Genomic DNA, 16,823 nt, shown 5'->3' on the forward strand with positions numbered 1-16,823 from the left:
CACCACACAGAGAGCTGCTGTTACCCTTCATCTGACAGCTGAAGAACTGCAGCACAGAGGGCTTAAAATAGCTCACCAAGGGCAGGCCAGGGACAGCCTGGTGCACACAGGTGTCACAAGACCAAACTGTCCCACCAGGGCACACCAGAGTCAGCCATCATTCTGCCCACTGCAGAGAGAAAGGAGCTCAGAGGTTCTGGCTTTTCTCCATTAGTCTGTCTCTCCCTCTGGTCCTGCTGACCTTTTTCACGACTAGTGCTCATGGGAAGAGGAGGCGAAAACGTGGAAGGATTTTCAAATAGATTCTAACGCAAGAGAGAGACAGGGACCTAAAAATAGGCACTTTCAAAACGAGCAGAAAACCCGAAGCTGTGCTTGGCTGGGCCATCTTCACTCGTTCCCAGCTGTGATCTTGTGTTGTCATAGAAACTTGACTTGTCTGCTAGGAAAGTGGTCCCAGTATTTATGGCAGGTTCAGCACTCAGCTTTTGGAGGTCTCCACCAAGAGGGGGTACATAGGAACTCTGCTACCCAAACTGGGGTGGAAGCCACTGTGAGAAGCAGGGTTAAGACCTGACTAATGAGGATGGATAGACGCTCGGCATTGGCATCTGACCTCAGCGGGGTGAGTGGTGGCCACTTTGTGGAAACATGGGGAGACCCATGGTCTCACAAGTATGAGGACCTAAGTTTAGTTCCCCAGAACCCACATGAAAATACGAGTGCCTGTGATCCCACTTTTGGGGAGGGTGGGGACAGGAAGATCTCCGAGCCTTGCTAGCCTAACTGGTGAGATCCAAGACAATGAGAGGCTCTGCCTCAAAGAGGGTGGGCAGTGTTTCTGAGGATGATACCTAAGGTTGTCCCTTGTCCCTTGTGTGTGCATGTTCATGCACATGCATGCACACCTGCATATACACCTGCAAACCCTCGTCCACACACACAAATCTCTGGGCACACACCTGCATACCCTTTGTATAAAATGCATACACTTTAGCACATATCCACATAACCCCTGTATATACACACCCATGTACAAAAACACCCAGGTACACATGCATACACACCAGCACACATTTATATCCCTGTATACACACAAACTTGCACAAACACACACACACACCTACACAAAACTGTGCACACACCTCTCTGTGCACACGCACACATACACACACATACACACTTTCCAATCTCCCACCTTCTGCTTGCATACATATACCCATGCATGTACCCACACCCTCCATGTACCATACTGTCTTAGTCAGGGTTTCTATTCCTGCACAAACATCATGACCAAGAAGCAAGTTGGGGAGGAAAGAGTTTATTCAGCTTACATTTCCATACTGTTGTTCATCACCAAGGAAGTCAGGACTGGAACTCAAGCAGGTCAGGGAGCAGGAGCTGATGCAGAGGCCATGGAGGGATGTTCTTTATTGGCTTGCTTCCCCTGGCTTGCTCAGCCTGCTCTCTTATAGAACCAAGACTACCAGCCCAGAGATGGTCCCACCTACAAGGGACCTTTCCCCCTTGATCACTAATTGAGGAAATGCCTTACAGTGGATCTTATGGAGGCATTTCCTCAACTGAAGCTCCTTTCTCTGTGATAACTCCAGCTGTGTCAAGTTGACACAAAACTAGCCAGTACACATACCTACACACACACACACACTTTGATACCCACTACTTGCACACACATACTCCTGCATATACCCACACCCTCTCTGTGTACATGCCTACACACACACCTGTGAAACATACATACTTGCACACACATACCTGCACATACCTACACACACACACACACATACACTTTCCAATCTCCCACCTTCTGCTTGCATACATATACCCCTGCATGTACCCACACGCCCCCTGTACCATATCTACACACACACACACACACACATCCCTGCACACACATGTACACGGTATCAGTAGTTTCCTTTGCTGATGCTGATGGTACACATATAGCAACATGTGTTCAGCCCCTTCTCACGCCTGCCTCCCTCTTCCGTGGGCACTCCTGCGGCTCAGTCTGCCTTTGGGTTTCCCTGCAGAGTAAGAACGCACCTCACAGCCAGGGTGAGTACGATGTATACAGCACCTTCCAGAGCCACGAGCCGGAGTTTGACTACCTGAAGAGCCTGGAGATAGAGGAGAAAATCAACAAGATCAAATGGCTCCCGCAGCAGAATGCCGCGCACTCACTGCTGTCCACCAATGGTGAGGCCCCGCGGGTGTGGCTTTCCCGACTCACTCAGCCTTCCAGGTTTCTCTGTGGTTTTAGTGACAACCAGGCCACCCTTCAGCTTTCCCTGTCTGGTCACAAATCTCCCACCCTTGTAGATATAATGGGCATGGAGAGCTCCAAGGTGGAGACGAGGTTGAATATTTCAAACACCAAGGACCAGGGCCGGAAACTAGGGACCACCAGATACAAACTGAACTCTTAGCCAGAGTCACAAGTCACCCAAACTGGGGCTGTCCCCAATGATGTGACAAACAGACAGGCAGCTGACATTTGTCTCTCTGCCTCAGAACAATAACTATTGCCACATGCCAGTTTTGCCTGCTACCCCAAGGTATCAGGTGTAGGCTTTGCAGCTCTCCTGGCCTGGAGCAGCCATGCAGTTCCCACACTTGCCCTGCTATTCCTTTTTCTCCTCTGAGCCCATGAGCCAGGGCCAGGGGTATGGTGGGGCAGATTGGGGTCCCGGCCAGCTTTGGGGACTGGGGCACATGGCCTTGCTTTCCTTAGTCTCGACTTCCATACTGCCCAGAGGTCAACCCAGCTCCCTTCTGTGGTTGTGTGGAGATAGATATCCGCCCAGTGATCTGAGAATAGTAAGTGCTGTGTGAGCCTGAGCGAGGCTGGGAAGATGGTGGCGTCACCTGTGCCTTCCCTAAGGAAGTCCCATCGCTGAGGGGGCTACAGGGCTTCCTGAGAGTGACCCATTCTTTGTTTGTTTGTTTGTTTATTTGGTTTTTCGAGACAGGGTTTCTCTGTGTAGCCCTGGCTGTCCTGAAACTCACTCTGTAGACCAGGCTGGCCTCGAACTCAGAAATCCACCTGCCTCTGCCTCCCGAGTGCTGGGATTAAAGGCGTGCGCCACCACGCCCCGGTGAGAGTGACCCATTCTTTGTCACCTGCCTGCCCTCAGAGTCTCTAACATGTCACTTCCCTCTCCATCCCCTCTCCACCCGCTGGATATTGCCTCACGAAGTCTGTCCTGATGGCTCATGTCCTGCTGACCCTCCCATGACTGAACACCTGTCATTCTAACTGTGTGTCTCTGCCAGTCTTTGAAAGGACAGGATCTATCTGGCCTCCCATAGGCCTGGCTGGACTCAGCTCAGTACACCTGGACTCTGGGGGTTTTATCCTGTGTGTGTGTTGGGTGGATGGATAGTCACATGGAACCAGGAGCTTGTATAGATGATGCTTAGCTCGTGTGCATGTGCACATGTGTGTGTGTGTGTACCCACACATGCACAAATGTCTTTAAAAATCACTTCCTGCCATTCTAGAAATAAGCCAGCCATGGGAGCCATCTACTTTTCAGCCCCACAAAATGTCTACACCAGCTTTACAGCTCATTTCTACCCTGTCCTCACAGAAGGCTGTACCCCTATTGAGGGCCCCATTTGAAAGCAGATTTCTCTCTAGCTCCTCCCCATGTTCACAGCGTTGGTTGTGGGGGAGAGACTGAGAGAGGAGAGAGGGGGAGGTGGAGATGGCGAGGACCTGTGATTCTGACCCCTGTGATTGTGAGGCCAGAAGCTCACAGCTCAAGCCTGGAGGGTGTCTGCTGGCCAAATCCCCTCCTCCCAAGGAGGTAGGCTTTCATTCTGTCAGGGCCTTCAGCCAATGATATGAGGTCTACGATCTCCTGATGGCAGGTTATCTGCTTATGGATTTAAATTTTAATTAATTCTAAAGGATCCTTCATAAAAGAGCCAGTGTGTTTTGAACAATGTGTCACAGCCAAGATGAGCCATAAAATTATCGCCACTGATTCTTCCTCCTGTGACATCCAAGGAAGGAGTATGGGGGAGAGGCTCCTGGAGTTGGCTTCTGGGTGGCAAGTACCACTGAATTAGGAATGGCAGAGTGGCCACCTTCTCCTCAGGAAGGGACAGTGGTACATGCCCAGTGTAGAGGTCAGTAGTGACCCTTGCAAGGGGCATGCTCTTTGACCTAGTAACATCCCCTGCCAGTGAGTAGAAGATGCAGCAGAAACAGATTGCCCATATTCAGAGGTATTCTACAGTGAGGGGGGAAGAGGGACATGGATGGTAATTTCCAGGGTGGTGGCCCCAGGACACATATCACTGTTCCTCTGGCTAGAGTGGGTATTCTCTTCCTGGTCTGGCTGTTGATAGAATACCTTGTTCTTCCCTGATCTGTCCTTAAAGATAAAACTATTAAATTATGGAAGATTACCGAACGAGACAAGAGGCCCGAGGGCTACAACCTGAAGGATGAGGAGGGAAAGCTGAAGGACCTGTCCACGGTGACGTCACTGCAGGTGAGCTTCGTGAACATTACGTGAACATTAGGTCAGCATTACATTCTATCAAGTCATGGGACCTTTCGGGCTCTTAGAGCCAGGGTCAGGGTCACATCATTGTGACACTATTCCTGCGGTGATAAACAAACATCTACTCATGCCAGATAGGAAACGGATGAAGACCAAGGTACTGACACTACCAAGTCCAGCGCAATGAACCAGTGAGTTTTATTCTGGTTGTTTATAGGAACATGGATGAGGGGTTACTTACAGCAATAGAAGTGACTCAAAGACAGCTGCATCATCAAATCCCACCCCAGCATGAGTGACAGCCCACCAAAGCTGGGAACAAGGAGCTCACTGGAGCCAGCTCAGCAGGTTGAAGAGTGTTCTCTCCAGGTGGCTCAGCTGTTCTGAGTCTCTTCTGGGAGGCTCGACTGATCAGTCCCCTGGTCTCTGCTCCTTCCAGGCTGATGGTCTGAGTCTTTTCAAAGCAGCTTAGCTTGTTGGAGAGTAACTCTTTAGAGTAATTACTGCATACATGTTCTTAGAGAGGGAGGGACTTAGTGAACCTGATCAGTTTCAGGGACTTCCTGAAGCTATTTTGAGTTGTTCCTCTATTATCCTAAAGGAGCTTCCCTGATGGAAGGAATGTTTCAGCCTTCCTTTAGAGCAGCGGTTTCAACCTTCCTAATGCTGTGGCCCTTTAATATAGTTCCTCAAATTTATGGTGACCCCAGCCATAAAATTATTTTCATTGCTACTTCATAATGGCTATTTTGCCACTGTTGTGAATTGCAATGTAAAAATATGCAGGATATCTGATCTGCAACCCCTGTGGAAGGGTTGTTCGACCCACCTAGTAGTCTCGACCCACAGGTTGAGAATCACTGTCTTAGACTAACCTGTAGTTTCTCCCCCTTGTAAACATCCTGTCCTAAAATATCCTGTTGTTTCACGTCCCCTTTATGACCTATGTCTTCAGGATTTCCTCCAAGATGAAAAGTTTTAACCCATTACACAGCAAACACTATGTATGCTTCCTCACTGGTGTGGTGTGTGGGCTGTGTCTGTGAAGGGCTTTGCGCCTGCAGTTGAGGGGGAGAATAAGCAGAAAATGCCCATTACAGAAAGGAGAAACTGAGGCCCAGGGCACAGCCATACTCCCCCTGCAGCTACTGAGTTGAGCTTGGTGAACTCTTAGCCCTGGGCTACTGGGTGGAAGGAGCTGAACTCCATCTTTGGTCCAATGAGGCCGAAGGTGGTGCTGTAGAGTTGTGCCATAGTCAGCTCTTGTCCTGCTTAATTAAAAAGCGTAAGGACTTGCATCCCCCAGCAGTGTATGAAAGAGCTCTGAGGGGTTAGAGAGATGGCCCAGTGGTTAAGAGCACTTGCTGTTCTTGCAGAGGACCTGGGTTCAGCTCCCAGCACCTACATGGCAGCTTACAGCTTACTTCTAAGGGAGTGCCCTCTTCTGACCTTCCTGGGTAACAAGCACACACATGCGTGCTTGCAGTCACAATGGTCATACACACAAAATAAGCTAAATGGAATAGAGAGGGGAGGGGGAGAGGATGTGTTCCTGTATGCGTATGGACATGTGTGTTTGAGCCATAGGGCCAGAGTTCAAGTTCTGCCCCTGCCACCTCCTTGAGTGAGTGTGCATACCTTTTAGGCACTCACTCTACTGGTAGTTCCTGTTAGCCTTGCCAGGAACTAGTGTATCGTTCCACCGAGGGGCTCAGTAGGAGCTGGGATCTGGATGTAAGAATGTCAGGCTCCAGAGTCACCACCCAGTCCATGTTCCTTATGGAGTGGGACCAGAATCCCTGTGTCCTACAGTGATCATGAGACGATGGCACCAGTCTCTTCCTACTATAGCCGAGTGGGTGGTGGCTGACGCTGCCTCATAGCTTCCCTGGCCTCCAGACGGTTTGGATGCCTTAGTGGTACTTGGCAGGCAGCACTAGATGCGCTCACTTGGAGTAACCCATCTAGATTGAGGCTGTGGTCCCTCCCTGCAGTAGGCATTAGGAGCTAAGAGAGCCAAGGTGTTCTTAAGCTGACAAGAGAAAGCCTGGTTGCTGTAGGGGAAGAGAGACTGGACCACGATGGTCCTCCCTTCTCCAGAGAAGCCCCACTTCCTCTCTCTCTGACCCAGGCTCCTCAAGGTAGATGGCGATTGTATCATGAGAAAGAGGGAGGCTTGGAGCTGACCATGACATATCCACACATAGGGACCAGACAGAGGACCCCGGAGGGGTTCAGAGATACCCTTATCCAGGCACACAGGGAGCAACCGGGGACCCAGCAGAGTTAGACAGACATGGCCACTGCTGCATGAACAGTCACACTCACGGGCACACATGCTCACACGTGTGTGCACATTTGTATTCACCTTCTATGAGCCCAGATGAGAGACACTGTCCAGTGTGGGTTTCATCTGCACTAGAGGAGCTTGTCTGTCATATGGCACTGAGGCTGTCACCCCCATTCAGGGACATACCCTGCTATGTATTCACTGAGGAAGACTGTGTGGGACCTGGGTGGATACCAGAGAGACAGGAGCAAGAGAAGGTGTAGCAGATAACCTTAGGGCAGACCAGCTGTGACAAGGGCCCACCGGGCCTTGAGAACACCAGCCTCCAAAGCAGGAGAAAAGGCATTTATTCTCACCAGATCTGAGTGACCATGACCTGGGAACACAGATCCAGCTTGTCCCAATTAATATGTCCCAATATGGAAGTTGCTACATGAATTTTTTTTTAAGATTTACTTATTACTTATGTATGTGAGTGAGTATACTGTCTCTATATTCAGATACAGGAGAAGAGAGCATCAGATCCCTTACCAGAACCAGGATGTGGTTGCTAAGAATTGAACTCAGGACCTCTGGAAAAGCAGTCAGTTCTCTTAACTGCTGAGCCATCTCTCCAGCCTGGCTACACGAATTTTTAAGGAGCCATGAAACAAGGCATTTTTTTACGTACATTGATCAAGACAATGGGTAGGCATTAGCTAGGCAGGGAAGTCTGCAACAGGCCTCAGATGCTGTCTGATGACGTTCTAACCCTCACTTGGTGGAAGCTGATAAACCCATACAAGCTTTTACCTGATGGTTAAAGGGACAGTAGATCAGTCAGAGAGGTGGGTAACCAATGCCTATCAAGGGGAGTGGATTAGCCCAAGATAATGTCGTTCTGGGTGTGTAGTTCTCTAAACATCCACAGTATCCGATGTGTAAATCAGTCTGTCAAGTGTGGATCCTCAACGTGTGTGTGTGTGTGTGTGTGTGTGTGTGTATGTGTGTGTGTGTGTATGTTCTGGGCACTTCAGTTCACACGACGTGGGTTGGGTTTACCTCCTGAGCCCCTTGTACAGGTTGGGACACTTTGAAAACCTCATAGTTAAGCAGCCATGTCCAGGATTCTTCATGAGCAGGGCAAGTGAGGGACATTTACCAGCTATGGATGCTCATTTCATACCCTGCTTTGAATGTTGCAGCCTCCCATTGAGATTTGTGTCCAGTGCCCCTCCCTGTCCCCTGCCCTTGTGGTGCTGACTGCCTCTCCACTGCAGGTGCCTGTGCTGAAGCCCATGGACCTGATGGTGGAGGTGAGCCCAAGAAGGATCTTTGCCAATGGCCACACCTACCACATCAACTCCATCTCCGTCAACAGCGACTGTGAGACTTACATGTCAGCGGACGACCTACGCATCAACCTCTGGCATCTGGCCATCACTGATCGGAGCTTCAGTATCCTTGGCCTTGACCTGGGGGTGAGGGGAAGTGGCTTCAGGGTGTTATGTAAGCACACTGGCTTGGGGGGTTGTTTGTCCTCGACTGCTCCCTTACTGAAGAACCTGTCTCATCTACAGTGTAAAAGAGGCTGAGTGTGTGATCACAAATTGTCTATTTATGATCACCCTAAAGACACAGTGGCTGAGGGCTCCATCCCATCCTATGCTTCCTTAGAGTGGCAGTGATCTCCATCACCTTGAACTCTCTTAGAAACCAGGAAGGAGCAAGAGAGCTAGCAACAATGCACCCTGGAGGAAAAAGGGAGGCTGACCACCCCCCAGGACAGCGACCTGGAGGTTACATCCCTGTGTGTTGGTCCAGTGTTGTGTCACTCAAGATGTAAAGTGACAACTGCAGTGTCAGAAGCTAGGGTTTCAGAAGCCAGGCAGAAATGGGGTCTTGGTGTCAGAATAAGTCAAGGACTGGGCACTGCCTCTCCTCCAGCCTGCTTAGGAAAGAGCTACTTCCAGGACATTGAGCATAGTGAACTGGGGAAGGTCAGGGCCGATCCAGGGTGGGCAGGCTGCTACCTTGTCACTGTTACATGGACTTAGTGACAGCTATACTAAGTGAAGTTTCATGTGTTGGGCTCTCAGTGAGGTAGGCACTGTCACCAGCCCCTTGAAGATCTCAGTAAGGGACCTGAGTCATGGAGCCAAGCTTGGATCTCCTGGGAGAGAGTTGGGGAGGGCAGGGAAGGGTCTAGCTAGGATGGGATACAGACAGTAAGAAATGTTATGTTGGCTTTGTTGACTTGGGTTGTGTTGTAACTGTCTCTGGACCTAGGTGGCCACAGGACGTTAGGACAAGTTAGTTGTGAAAAGGGAAAGAGAGTCAATCACCCCAACAGTGAGCCTCCTCCCTGTGTCACCGGCTCCTCCTCCCATCTGGAATATGGGAATTACGCTCACCCGTGGCGAAGAGCATCGCGTTCACCAGCAGGTGTTTATCAAGCACCCACTGTGTGCCAGACCAGATGACATGCTTGACGCTGGCACTAGGCATGCAAAGGCCAGATGTGCGTGAGTGCTTAGTGACAGGCCAGTGTGTGCTGAGCACTTTCTTCATCCACCTCTGCTGTAGGCCATAAGCAGCAGGTGGGCAAGCCAAGGCAGGCCTGTGCTGGGTGAATCTGTGGGCCTGGAGCAGAGGGTATGTGTGACAGTGAGTGGGATTGTGCTGGAGAGAAAGAGAGAGAGAGGGAGAGGGAGAGGGAGAGGGAGAGGGAGAGGGAGAGGGAGAGGGAGAGGGAGAGGGAGAGGGAGAGGGAGAGGGAGAGGGAGAGGGAGAGAGAGAGGGAGAGAGAGAGAGGAAGAGGGGGAGAGAGAGAGAGGGAGAGGGGGAGAGAGAGAGAGGGATAGAGAGAGAGAGAGAGAGAGAGTAAAAAAAATGCGTGTCAGTGGACCGGTGGCCTGTGGGGACTAGGGGGACTAACTCGGCTGTTCTTGAACTTTGCCCAAGTAGTGTGTAGCTCCAGTTGTGTCAAAGTGACTTATATGCTGGTAACAAGAGATGCCTAGCTTGTCCACTGGAGGAAGGAGTGTGTGTCACGTGCTGAAGACTGGGAAGTGGCTTAGGGAGAACCAGGACTTGAAGCAGCTTCCTGTTTGACAGGTTAATCAGGGAGCCATGTTGCCTCCCTATGGCCTGCTGGTGCCTCAGGCCACAATTCTGAGATTCAGACACCTGGAACAGAGCTCTGGGCTCATTCCCTGGAGGCGAGCCTCCCTTGGACTCTGGGCCTCAGGTGTTCCAAGGATCTGATGGCAGCTGGGTAATTGGAGAAGTCTCACTTCTGGCATGGGTGGGGCCAGAAGAAAGGTGTGTGTGTGTGTGTGTGTGTGTGTGTGTGTGTATGCTCGCTCATGCTGAGTGCTGGGCTGGATCTGGACCAGAGTCTCACAGCCCCTTTCTATCTTGCTTTTGTTAGCCTCTGCCTAAAGTTCTCAGTGGCCCTTCGGCTTCTGAGACCCTGCTCTGTGCTCCTCAGTGGTGGCCTATGATCCTTGGTAACGCTTTCCTTGTCCCCTCCCCCAGCTCTGAGACTTATCTGTCCTTCGTGGACCCAGTGGGGTGTGCTCCCTTCTCTGCTGATTCCCCTCTTACCCTTGGCCCACAAGCCTCTGCCCACAGTCCCATGGGCCATCCCCACCTGTCCTTGCCATGCCCCTCCTGGGCTGGCAGGACACGTCTTGGGCCCCAGCTCCTCTGTTCTCTGCCTATACAGGGTTTTCTATAACTGCCCCTCTGCCCACACTCTTTTTGGAACCCAAGATAAAACCTCTCCTGTGTCCCTGGCACGCCACAGCCCAGGGCAGAGTTACTGGGAGCATTTAGATACAAAGCAAGCAAGTGACTTGTGGAAGCTTGCATGTAGATCCAGAACAGCCACTTTCCTGACTGTCTGAGACCAAGGTGACTCAAACCCTAGACCCTAAGAGCTGGAGGTCAGCCTGCGTCTGCATCTGGGAGCCTGGATTCTCCTTTTGCTTCTCCTGTGGATATCAGCTTTCAGGGAGGCAGGATGAACAAAACCAAGTTCCTCTCAGGCCCAGAAGCAGCCCGGCCAGTGCACCAGGCCTCTGCTCCTTGATGGAAGTTTTCTCTCAACCCCACTCAACCTGTTTAAACCACCTTATGTCTCACAACACCACCACTTGAGGTACTGGTGCGTGGTGCCAGTGACTTTAGGCTGTCTGCAACATCAAGGCATTAGATAGCACAGGGGACCTCAGCTGTATTTTTTAGCAATTGAAGGATTTTTAAGGATGGTGTTGACTTTTTTCTCCCCCTGGGCGGTTTTTTATGCCAGAAGCTAGTGTGACAGCAAGCGTTGGTCTACAGCCCATTTCTCATTGGCATCTCTGGAGCAGTCCTGCAAGGAGCTTGGAGTGGTGGTGTTGGGCTAGCTCAGGACCTAGAACAGCATCTGTCTCCTACTTACTTAATGAGCCACCCTGGCTGCTCATCTCCATTCGGTGGAGATGGGCCTGTGTGGCAGGTGATGAGAGTGGAGTGGCCACTGGGTACAGTAACAGTCGCCATTTAGATACACCAACCTCACCAGCTCATGACACTGAAGCCTCTCATGGCTGCCCCACGGTACCAATGTGCAGAAGCAAAGGTGTGCCTGTTCAGAACTGTCACCCAGGCCTTACTGAATAAATGGGACTGAAGGATTGAAGCCAAGGCCAAAAGTCTGCACCCCTGGGTCCTGGTTCAGTTCTGCTGTTCCCCGAGGCTCAATGTGTTCCTTCATTTAACAGTGTGGGGCATTTGCTAAGGTGTGGGGATGCAGGCAAGCGTTTGCCAGGACTTGCAAGAGCAGCACATAGGTTGTCTACTTCACAAAGGAGTTGGTGAGTGGGGACAGAAATCTCAGCCCAGCATCCAGAGGACAGACTTACAAATGCTTCGCAGAAGTCAATCAGATGCCTGGCACAGGGACTCAAGATTCTGCTAACACAGTGCCACGACCGGTTACTGTGTTTAGCCCTGTCAAGGATCTCAGGACAAGGCTGGTCTGCAGTCAGTGTGTTCTGGAGCTGTTACCTTAAATCTAAGCCACAAAGGTCTGGTGTGGCGGTGTCCTTGACTGCAGAGGTATGAGGGCACTGACACAATGTGCCAGCAGAGGCTAGGTGAGGACACAGGCACAGAGTGGGTGACCTCCTGGAAACACTAGTGGTAGGCCTTGGGGAGGGGGCTCCTGTCCTGTTCTTGGACTTCTAACTTCCAGAACTCTGAAAACCAGGTGCCTGAGGCTTCACCCACTCACCTCTGGCATTGTGCTGTGGCAGTCAGGAGCCGTGTCTAGGATTTCACATGCTGAGCTTTGAGTGTCCCCAGCTTGTTTGCAGCCAGGTCATCTTCTGGAGAAAAAGCAATTCTTTTTTTAGATCATCTCTATGTGAGGAAGGCCTTGGGGGCTCTCCACACAGGAGGCCGTTCTGCAGGGTTCTGGCAGAGCTGCCTCTTGCTTCACTCTAGTCACTACTTGGTTGCCATGACAACATCTTCTGGTCTGGAGAGCAGGCTCCTGGGAAGGCATGTGGATGAGCCTCATGCTTTGCCTGATGCAGTCTGTGAAACCCAGAGCTTCCACATTCTCTCTCATGAAATCTCTGTATGCACTTGGCATCTACTTTGGTGAGTGACAAGCCATAGTCACACAGTGTCAGGCCCCTTGGGGTATAAAGGCTGCTGGAAGGCCTGCCCTGCCGAGATGTTTGGAAGCCAGCTCCTTCCTCCACAGCGCACAAGTGGTTCTGGGTGTGTCCCTACTCACCCTGGCCTCCTCATTTTCTTCAGGGATGGGCTGCCTAATGACCAGGCTATGGCTGTGTCTGGAGGCTCAGTTCATTGTTGCACTGTTATTAGCATGTCTGCTGCTGTCTCCACGAATGCCCATGTGATAGGGGTTGGTACCGGTTCTCTGCTCTCTGTGCCCGCTACTCCATCTCCCAGTCCAGATGCAGAGAATGGTTAGCCGGGAATCCCCTGTGAAGAAGTGACCCTCTGTCCCCACCACTTCTGATGCTGAGACTCAGTGAATGAAAGCCATGGGACACACAGAGCCTGTCCTCTCCACAGCTTATCAGTCCAAGGTGATAGCTTGACTCCAGCTGGCCTTCAGGAGATCAGGCAAAACCCTTGGCCACAGGAATGATTGACAGTCTATAAAAGTCCCTACAGCGTGACAATGCCGCAGAGGTCTATGCGGCTCACGTTTCCCATGTCCTTGATAGAGGAGACCGCAGATGGCACTCTAGGGCCAAACACAGCCTGGCTCTGCAGTATCTTGGCCGTGTCATCTGTCTCACCTGACTGGGGTGTGCCAGAGTGTAGAGCTCCACCTGTCCTTCAGAGCTGTATCTGGCAGTCTCTCCTCTCTCATCTCTTCTGGTCCCTATCACTAAGTCAGTCAGTGTGTGTCTTTCTCACACTCCCCAGCCCCTGCACCACTCTTCTCTGTGTGTTCAATAAAGACACTTGTGTTGGACTCCAGGTCACCGGTCACTGGGGGATGACAGTACTGATATCTCAGCATCCTCTCGTAATTATAAATTGTGTTGCTGTCCGCATTTCCTAGTCTCTGAGGCTCACAACCTTAGAGGTGCACCTCAGCTCATGGGCACCTGGCCACTCCTTGAAAGGAACCATTACCTTCCAATCTCAGCAAGCCTCTGTTTTACATATGGTGAAACTGAGGCTGGGAAGAACGGGTGGTGCATGATATTCCTATGTGGTATAGCACAGTCTAGAATGCTAAGATCGGACACAACGCCCGGTTAACTTCCCATCTGATCTTCAAAACTAAAGCCACCCAGAGGGGTCATAGTTGAGGGTTTCTGGAAGTCCCCACTGGCGTGGCATGCAAGGAGAGGTGGTTCAGTGTGTTGGCGCCGTGCGTCCCACCCACAGCCACGCCCTTGTCAGGAAAGCCCTTCAAGCCCCTGTTTTAGGATGGATTCAGTGAAATCTAGTGGGGCAACTTGTGATGATTAATCCTGATTCTACTTGACTAGATTTACAGTCACTGTGGAAACTGATCCCTGAGCAAGTCTATGAGGGGTAACCTAGACTGACTTAATTAAGGTCCCATCTTAGATGGAGATGACATCACTCTATGGTCCTGGAATGAATAACAAGGAGAAAGTCAGAATCAATCAATCTCTCTCTCTCTCTCTCTCTCTCTCTCTCTCTCTCTCCCTCCCCTTCCCCTCTCCTCTCCCTCCCCTCCCTCTCATCTCCCTCTTCCTCCCCTCCATTTCCTTGCTGGCTGTGTGTGCATTGTCTTTGTTGCTCTCATACTTCCTGCCCTGCTGGACTGCCCTCCATCTTTCTCTCTCTTTCCCTCCCCTCCGCTCTCTCTTTTTGAGATTGGGTCTCACTATGTATCCCTGGACGGCCTGGAACTCATTGTGTAGACCAAGCTGACTTCAAACTAACAGAGCCTGCATCTGTGTCCTGAGAGCTGGGGTTAAGGGCGTGCTCCGCCAAGCTTAATCCCACCTTCCTCTCTGAAGATGCTTTTGCCAGGCATTTTGTTGAAGCAATGAGGGAAGTACGGCATACACAGACCCTCTCAGTACTTAATAACTTCCATCCCAACAGCACCTGACAACAGCCAGGCGGTGGCATTAGCCAGTCCCTGAGCCCTGTACCCATGTGCTTAGCTGGGTGCTCACAGCCTGTAGGGCAGGCACTGACCAGTCCCTAGGCACTATGACCATGTGCCTGGCTGGATGCCCATAGCCTATATAGGATTCCGTTCTACTCTGCAGGCAGAGAGGTGTGACTCCAGGTCCCAGAACCCTCTCCTCTGTTCCCATCTAGCCCAGGGAAACCATAGCTCAGTATCCCTGCATTCCAGGTCCTGGGGTCTCCAAGGCATATGTCAGAGCTGAGTGTGGGGCTGCCTCCAATTAAAGAACGTTCCCTCACTGGAGAGTCTTGATAATGCCGGGAGAAGGGGAGAGGATGCTGGGGTAATAAACCCGTACACACGGTCCAGATGTAAAAGGACAGAGATGTGAAATCATTCATGAAGAGTGCCCATGGCCCAGCATGCAATGGGAGTATCTACTCACCACCTTCTGAGTCCCTGTGACCGCATCCCCTGATGGGTGGAAGGAGTCATTTTGAGTCACATTTTGAGTCCTAGGCAGGGAAGACATGGTGAGGCAGCACAGTTTATGGCCATGGGAGGGTATGCCAGAACCTGCTTGTATTAGGGGGGCCCAGGAGACCGGAGTAAGGCTGGAACAAAGAGCAGGTGTTAGCTTTAAAGGCCCACCCCTAGGAGCCCCCTTCTAAAAGTCCTGTGGCCTCCCAAAATAGCAGGAACTAGAGGGCAAGCATCCAGCATCTACGCCTGTAGGTGCCACGGACTGGGCCCAGTCAGCCCCCCTCAATCCGTGGGAATCAGGGGTTTGGACAGATGGACATAGAGTTGGGCAAGAATTGACAGACAAGCGCAGATATGAGAGAGTGTGTTGAATCTGAATGTGTTTTGTCAAATCGAGCATCAAACTTTTTATACAGAAGAAAATAGGGAAGTTAGGTGATACACCGGCCAGGTACCAGGAAGTTACCAGGTTACCGGATTCTTAAATAAAACAGAGGAATGCAAACATGAAAGACTGGCAGGAATCAGCTGGGATAAAATTCAATGTTAACCACTGGGATCAAAAGCAGCCCCACCCAAGGTCAAGCTTAATCTTAGAAGTCAGGGGCAAGGGCTTCATGCCCTTGCCATAGTTCCTATTCTAGTCTATTGTATAGTCCACCTTCCCCCTAGGCCATTGTAAATTCATGTGTATGGGTGTAACTCAGCTATCTATAGTTCTAAGTATCTACTCTAGTTCCTCCTTAGACCACAACCTTCCTTCTTCCTAGGTAATGGTAAATTCCTGTGTAGGGCAGTGACTCAGCTATCCAAGCCCCGGGTCGGCTCAAGGACTGACTGCCTAGGACTGGTGAAGAATCTAACTTAGCTATATGTAAAAAATTCAATCCTTAGAGGCACTTATACTAAATCAATATTAAGGGAAAGCACACAGATCCGTTTACTAACTAAAGCAAGGACATGGGAGCATTCGTTAATACAGGATGCCACTGTTCCAGGAGACTAAGTTTCCGTGAACTTTTTGTCTCGGGACAGCGCCCAGGTTTTTGGGGCCTGTCGCGTGTCACTACTGGAGTGGATGTAGCATGTAGGGGACAGCTTACCGTGTGCCCCACTGTGCACATTAAGCATGCCTTCTGCTTGACTTCTGAGAGGAAGGTGGGCTCTTGGGAAAGGTCCGTGGTGACTGCAGGGCTGAGCAGCTGTTTAGAACCATGTTGTAAGAGGCTGTGGGCTCAGCTCTGTGGGGCAGGGGACAGGACTGGGAAGGGGCACTGGTCAGCAGTCTTCCATGTGAATCTGTGGCTGGGGGGACTAGGGACTGGGGTGTTCATTTGTTGTGTGTGGGGGTGTCTTACCACCAGAGAAGCCACGCAGACCTGGCTGAGTTTGTCATGGGCCTTATGGAAAGGCAAGAGCAAGGGCACCCTTGCTCACTGTTTCCTTGACCTTGCCAACCCAGACATCGTAGACATCAAGCCAGCCAACATGGAGGACCTCACGGAGGTGATCACAGCATCTGAGTTCCATCCGCACCACTGCAACCTCTTTGTCTACAGCAGCAGCAAGGGCTCCCTGCGGCTCTGTGACATGCGGGCAGCTGCCTTGTGCGACAAGCACTCCAAGCGTAAGTCTCTGTGCTAGGTCTATTGGGACTGGCAAGTGGGTGCACCACTGTGGCATATGCACGAGGGTGATGGGGTCTGTTCTAGCCATTCTCCGTTCTCCAAAGCACCCTGTGAGTTCCTTGGAGGCAGGGTGTATGTAATGCTCCCTTCCTGTTCCAGAGGGCATCTGTGAGGCCCAGGGATGGAGACTAAAACAGCAACAGCCATTTCTGAAACCCCTGGCAATGCCTGCCATACTCTGCCTGTCTCGCATG

At 51.2% G+C, this 16,823-nt stretch overlaps 1 protein-coding gene across 3 annotated transcripts in view; it reads left to right on the forward strand.

The window, feature by feature from the left end:
• Ppp2r2c (protein phosphatase 2 regulatory subunit Bgamma) overlaps window positions 1–16,823 on the forward strand; it is an 89,154-nt gene that overhangs the window by 55,572 nt on the left and 16,759 nt on the right. For all 3 annotated transcript variants that reach the window (XM_021162830.3, XM_029477624.2, XM_029477623.2), the window contains exons 3-6: window positions 2,055–2,220; window positions 4,414–4,526; window positions 8,088–8,265; window positions 16,404–16,568. In XM_021162830.3, coding sequence (XP_021018489.1) covers window positions 2,055–2,220; window positions 4,414–4,526; window positions 8,088–8,265; window positions 16,404–16,568 — 622 coding nt within the window. The remainder of the gene's footprint in view (window positions 1–2,054; window positions 2,221–4,413; window positions 4,527–8,087; window positions 8,266–16,403; window positions 16,569–16,823) is intronic.

Source organism: Mus caroli, unplaced genomic scaffold (assembly GCF_978045245.1).
Source record: "Mus caroli unplaced genomic scaffold, Mus_caroli_1 scaffold_4, whole genome shotgun sequence".
NCBI lineage: Eukaryota > Metazoa > Chordata > Mammalia > Rodentia > Muridae > Mus > Mus caroli.